This window comes from Nanorana parkeri, unplaced genomic scaffold (assembly GCF_000935625.1).
Source record: "Nanorana parkeri isolate BGI_ZX_2015 unplaced genomic scaffold, ASM93562v1 scaffold3947, whole genome shotgun sequence".
In the NCBI taxonomy this organism is placed as follows: domain Eukaryota; kingdom Metazoa; phylum Chordata; class Amphibia; order Anura; family Dicroglossidae; genus Nanorana; species Nanorana parkeri.
The window spans coordinates 7,598-14,296 of record NW_017310214.1 but is presented as its reverse complement, the minus strand read 5'-3'; the positions used below and the strand labels follow the sequence as shown (position 1 = coordinate 14,296).

The 6,699-nt window shown below is 49.8% G+C and overlaps 1 protein-coding gene across 1 annotated transcript in view; it reads left to right on the top strand.

Moving 5' to 3' along the window:
- The window catches only part of LOC108803621 (prostacyclin synthase-like), a gene marked incomplete at both ends in the record, with an annotated part of 17,617 nt that overhangs the window by 3,328 nt on the left and 7,590 nt on the right, over positions 1 to 6,699 (top strand). Inside the window, 4 exons of the mRNA XM_018575449.1 lie at positions 535 to 650; positions 3,008 to 3,131; positions 4,835 to 5,014; positions 6,028 to 6,161. Of these exons, the coding sequence (XP_018430951.1) occupies positions 535 to 650; positions 3,008 to 3,131; positions 4,835 to 5,014; positions 6,028 to 6,161 (554 nt within the window). The remainder of the gene's footprint in view (positions 1 to 534; positions 651 to 3,007; positions 3,132 to 4,834; positions 5,015 to 6,027; positions 6,162 to 6,699) is intronic.

Genomic DNA, 6,699 nt, shown 5'->3' with positions numbered 1-6,699 from the left:
GCCTGGGTCCATGAGGGGGGCGGGGCCACATGCATTCCCCCAATAGGGAGTCAGCACTTCCTGTATGTCATCACGTCTCTCCATCCTCGGTGATGTGTCATGTGACCCTTCCAGGTATCTGTTGCATCCCAGAGATCACATGACTCCCCCTGACAATGCGTTCATCTGCTTCCCTCTCCAGAAGGACGGCACCATCTCTGTTCAGCCATCACCCGGGATCACCATCTACTTCCTAGACTGAGGTGAGCCTGTGCACAAATGTCAGACACAGATCAGCCCCTGCTGCAGCCTCTCACCTTGTGTTATGTCTATTCTTGGTACTCGTGGCTCTGCTAGGGGCCCCTCTATCTTATCTCAGGGCCCCGGCTTGCCATAAGTCAGGGTGATGCAGACACATAGTTTATGATGGTTGTCTCTCTCCTTAGGGTTGGAACGCCATCTATTCACATGGAGAGAATGACGTCCCCCGCAGTGTGAATGTCAGTGCAGCTGTTGGAATGTGCGCCCCCCCTCCCCCCCTCTATATATACACAGGATGAGCTTCTGCTGACTCCACTTCCAGCTCCTCCGGGTACAATGAGCGCCGCTCTTCTCTTCATCCTCATCCTCCTCACTGTCCTCGCCTGGACTGCCTTCCTACGGAGGAACAGGTGAGTGCTGATAACATACCTGGGGGGACTGTGTGCAGGTGAGTGCTGATAACTTACCTGGAGGGACTGTGTGCAGGTGAGAGCTGATAACTTATCTGGAGGGACTGTGTGCAGGTGAGTGCTGATAACTTACCTGAAGGGACTCTGTGTAGGTGAGTGCTGATAACTTACCTGAAGGGACTCTGTGTAGGTGAGTGCTGATAACTTACCTGAAGGGACTCTGTGTAGGTGAGTGCTGATAACTTACCTGAAGGGACTCTGTGTAGGTGAGTGCTGATAACTTACCTGAAGGGACTCTGTGTAGGTGAGTGCTGATAACTTACCTGAAGGGACTCTGTGTAGGTGAGTGCTGATAACTTACCTGAAGGGACTCTGTGTAGGTGAGTGCTGATAACTTACCTGAAGGGACTCTGTGTAGGTGAGTGCTGATAACTTACCTGAAGGGACTCTGTGTAGGTGAGTGCTGATAACTTACCTGAAGGGACTCTGTGTAGGTGAGTGCTGATAACTTACCTGAAGGGACTCTGTGTAGGTGAGTGCTGATAACTTACCTGAAGGGACTCTGTGTAGGTGAGTGCTGATAACTTACCTGAAGGGACTCTGTGTAGGTGAGTGCTGATAACTTACCTGAAGGGACTCTGTGTAGGTGAGTGCTGATAACTTACCTGAAGGGACTCTGTGTAGGTGAGTGCTGATAACTTACCTGAAGGGACTCTGTGTAGGTGAGTGCTGATAACTTACCTGAAGGGACTCTGTGTAGGTGAGTGCTGATAACTTACCTGAAGGGACTCTGTGTAGGTGAGTGCTGATAACTTACCTGAAGGGACTCTGTGTAGGTGAGTGCTGATAACTTACCTGAAGGGACTCTGTGTAGGTGAGTGCTGATAACTTACCTGAAGGGACTCTGTGTAGGTGAGTGCTGATAACTTACCTGAAGGGACTCTGTGTAGGTGAGTGCTGATAACTTACCTGAAGGGACTCTGTGTAGGTGAGTGCTGATAACTTACCTGAAGGGACTCTGTGTAGGTGAGTGCTGATAACTTACCTGAAGGGACTCTGTGTAGGTGAGTGCTGATAACTTACCTGAAGGGACTCTGTGTAGGTGAGTGCTGATAACTTACCTGAAGGGACTCTGTGTAGGTGAGTGCTGATAACTTACCTGAAGGGACTCTGTGTAGGTGAGTGCTGATAACTTACCTGAAGGGACTCTGTGTAGGTGAGTGCTGATAACTTACCTGAAGGGACTCTGTGTAGGTGAGTGCTGATAACTTACCTGAAGGGACTCTGTGTAGGTGAGTGCTGATAACTTACCTGAAGGGACTCTGTGTAGGTGAGTGCTGATAACTTACCTGAAGGGACTCTGTGTAGGTGAGTGCTGATAACTTACCTGAAGGGACTGCGTGCGGGTGAGAGCTGATAACTTGCCTGGAGGGACTGTGTGCAGGTGAGTGCTGATAACTTACCTGAAGGGACTGTGTGCAGGTGAGAGCTGATAACTTATCTGGAGGGACTGTGTGCAGGTGAGAGCTGATAACTTACCTGGAGGGACTGTGTGCAGGTGAGTGCTGATAACTTACCTGAAGGGACTGTGTGCAGGTGAGTGCTGATAACTTACCTGAAGGGACTGTGTGCAGGTGAGAGCTGATAACTTATCTGGAGGGACTGTGTGCAGGTGAGTGCTGATAACTTATCTGGAGGGACTGTGTGCAGGTGAGTGCTGATAACTTACCTGAAGGGACTGTGTGCAGGTGAGTGCTGATAACTTACCTGAAGGGACTCTGTGTAGGTGAGTGCTGATAACTTATCTGGAGGGACTGTGTGCAGGTGAGTGCTGATAACTTACCTGAAGGGACTCTGTGTAGGTGAGTGCTGATAACTTACCTGAAGGGACTGCGTGCGGGTGAGAGCTGATAACTTGCCTGGAGGGACTGTGTGCAGGTGAGTGCTGATAACTTACCTGAAGGGACTGTGTGCAGGTGAGTGCTGATAACTTACCTGGAGGGACTGTGTGCAGGTGAGTGCTGATAACTTATCTGGAGGGACTGTGTGCAGGTGAGAGCTGATAACTTACCTGGAGGGACTGTGTGCAGGTGAGAGCTGATAACTTACCTGGAGGGACTCTGCGTAGCTGAGTGCTGATAACTTACCTGGAGGGACTGTGTGCAGGTGAGAGCTGATAACTTATCTGGAGGGACTGTGTGCAGGTGAGTGATGATAACTTACCTGGAGGGACTGCGTGTCCGGTCTCATGTATGGAGCCATGTTCGGTCTCATGTATGTGCACAGCCATGTCCGGTGTCCCCTGGCGGGTGAAGTGAGATCATGCTTCAGACCCAGAGTCCGGTTTTGTGTTGCAGGAGGCAGAGGGAGCCGCCGCTGGACCTCGGAGTCATCCCGTGGTTGGGTCACGCTCTGGAATTTGGGAGAGACGCGGCTGCCTTCCTGACACGTATGAAAGCCAAACATGGAGACGTGTTCACGGTGAGTGTCGGTTCTGCAGAGTGGCAGCCATGATGGTTTCAGTTATAGTCTCAGGATTTTCTACCACACGGCTCTCCTGGCGTGGCACATGTATGTCAGCGCTATATCCGGAGCGCAGGCTGGTTCTGCATGGTTCCGTGTATTGCTTCATACATGTGCATCTTTCCAGAGATGTACACCTGTCATTTGTTGCGGTTATGTGGTGACGCAACATGGCGGATTTGTATGCTGGGAGTTGTAGTCCTCTATAGCGGAGGGTATTCTGCATTGCTGTATAATGTATTGCTGGGAGTTGTAGTCCTCTATAGCTGGTGGTACTCTGCATTGCTGTATAATGTATTGCTGGGAGTTGCAGTTCTCTATAGCGGAGGGTATTCTGCATTGCTGTGTAATGTATTGCTAGGAGTTGTAGTCCTCTATAGCTGGTGGTACTCTGCATTGCTGTATAATGTATTGCTGGGAGTTGCAGTTCTCTATAGCGGAGGGTATTCTGCATTGCTGTGTAATGTATTGCTAGGAGTTGTAGTCCTCTATAGCTGGTGGTACTCTGCATTGCTGTATAATGTATTGCTGGGAGTTGCAGTTCTCTATAGCGGAGGGTATTCTGCATTGCTGTGTAATGTATTGCTAGGAGTTGTAGTCCTCTATAGCTGGTGGTACTCTGCATTGCTGTATAATGTATTGCTGGGAGTTGCAGTTCTCTATAGCGGAGGGTATTCTGCATTGCTGTGTAATGTATTGCTAGGAGTTGTAGTCCTCTATAGCTGGTGGTACTCTGCATTGCTGTATAATGTATTGCTGGGAGTTGCAGTTCTCTATAGCGGAGGGTATTCTGCATTGCTGTGTAATGTATTGCTAGGAGTTGTAGTCCTCTATAGCTGGTGGTACTCTGCATTGCTGTATAATGTATTGCTGGGAGTTGCAGTTCTCTATAGCGGAGGGTATTCTGCATTGCTGTGTAATGTATTGCTAGGAGTTGTAGTCCTCTATAGCTGGTGGTACTCTGCATTGCTGTATAATGTATTGCTGGGAGTTGCAGTTCTCTATAGCGGAGGGTATTCTGCATTGCTGTGTAATGTATTGCTAGGAGTTGTAGTCCTCTATAGCTGGTGGTACTCTGCATTGCTGTATAATGTATTGCTGGGAGTTGCAGTTCTCTATAGCGGAGGGTATTCTGCATTGCTGTGTAATGTATTGCTAGGAGTTGTAGTCCTCTATAGCTGGTGGTACTCTGCATTGCTGTATAATGTATTGCTGGGAGTTGCAGTTCTCTATAGCGGAGGGTATTCTGCATTGCTGTGTAATGTATTGCTAGGAGTTGTAGTCCTCTATAGCTGGTGGTACTCTGCATTGCTGTATAATGTATTGCTGGGAGTTGTAGTTCTCTATAGCGGAGGGTATTCTGCATTGCTGTGTAATGTATTGCTGGGAGTTGTAGTCCTCTATAGCTGGTGGTATTCTGCATTGCTGTATAATGTATTGCTGGGAGTTGTAGTTCTCTATAGCTGGTGGTGAGGCCCGGTAGAATAGTGTCACTCCTATCTGTGGCAGTACCACCAGTGTCAGGTGAAAGCTCCGGCATGTCTCATTGTTTATTCTGGAGGCTACAACCAATCATATGCCTGCGTTGCAGAGCCCCGCCCACCCGTGTCATTAAATCCATTTTCGGCATGTCATGTGACCTCTCTCTCTGTTCCCGCCAGGTCCAGGTGGCCGGGAGATTTGTCACCGTTCTCCTGGATCCGCTCTCCTATGACCGCGTTGTCTGGGAGTCCGGCCGCAAGTTGGACTTTGGGAAGTACGCCAAGATTTTAATGGAACGAATGTTTGATGTCACACTGCCGGACTATGATGTCAGAGCGGAGAAGGCCGTCCTACGATCGTAAGTACTGAATGCCAGCGCCTGCAGAGCTAGCGGATGGCGGGGTTTCCAATTTTCTGGCCACTGTGGTGGGCGTGGCTTTATACTGTGGTGGGCGTGGCTTTATAATATGGTGGGCGTGTCTTTATATTGTGGTGGATGTGTCTTTATACTGTAATGGGCGTGTCTTTATACTGTGGTGGGTGTGACTTTATACTGTGGTAGGCGTGGCTTTATACTGTGGTAGGCGTGGCTTTATACTGTAATGGGCGTGGCTTTATACTGTGAAAGGCGTGGCTTTATACTGTAATGGGCGTGGCTTTATACTGTGGTGGGTCTGACTTTATACTGTGAAAGGCGTGGCTTTATACTGTGATGGGCGTGGCTTTATACTGTGATGGGCGTGGCTTTATACTGTGGGGGGCGTGGCTTTATACTGTGGTGGGCGTGGCTTTATACTGTGGTGGGCATCTTTATATTGTGGTGGGTGTGGCTTTATACTGTGATGGGCGTGGCTTTATAATGTGATGGGCGTGGCTTTACACAGTGGTGGGCGTGTCTTTATATTGTGGTGGGTGTAGCTTTATACTGTAATGGGCGTGTCTTTATACTGTGGTAGGCGTGGCTGTATACTGTGGTAGGAGTGGCTTTATAATGTGGTAGGCGTGGCTTTGTACTGTGGTAGGCGTGGCTATATACTGTGGTAGGCGTGGCTTTATACTGTGGTAGGCGTGGCTTTGTACTGTGGTAGGCGTGGCTGTATACTGTGGTAGGAGGGGCTTTATAATGTGGTAGGCGTGGCTTTGTACTGTGGTAGGCGTGGCTTTATACTGTGGTAGGCGTGGCTTTGTACTGTGGTAGGCGTGACTATATACTGTGGTAGGCATGGCTGTATACTGTGGTAGGCGTGGCTTTATAATGTGGTAGGCGTGGCTTTGTACTGTGGTAGGCGTGGCTATATACTGTGGTAGGCGTGGCCTTATGCTGTGGTTGGGAAGAGAGTTCTGAGCAGAGATTCCTTTCTTGTGTTCTAGACATCTACAGAACGTGCCGAGTCTGACCAGCGCCATCTTCATCCACCTGTCCGCCATATTGAATGCCGGCACCGTCTCCGCAACAACATGGAGGGAGGACGACCTCTTCAACTTCACGTACGGCGTCATGATGAGGTAATTCTGATATCATCGCGCCATTCATTTCTAGGAAGCCACAATGTGTCTGCAGGGGAGGGGCTAAATTTCTGCCCCGCCCTCAAGGAGCTAGATAAGGAGGTTGTTATACCAATGTATACTGAGGGCCCCTGGAAGGAGCCGTCCAATCACGTTGTATTTATTACTGCTGCGCCTCGTTCTGGACAATGTTCCTTCTACCGAGAGGAGAACGAGTCACTATCGGCAAACGACAGCCAAGCAAATGTGGTGAATCCCTGGCAGAGGATCACTGGCCCCATCAGTTCACCGGCAGAGACGATGTTGGGTGATTGGCCCCGTCATTCACTGGCAGAGACGATGTTGTGTGATTGGCCCCGTCATTCACCGGCAGAGACCATGTTGGGTGATTGGCCCCATCAATTCACCGGCAGAGACGGTGTTGGGTGATTGGCCCCGTCATTCACCGGCAGAGTGAATGTTGGGTGATTGGCCCCCTCAGTTCACCGGCAGAGTGAATGTTGGGTGATTGGCCCCGTCATTCACCGGCAGAGGCGCA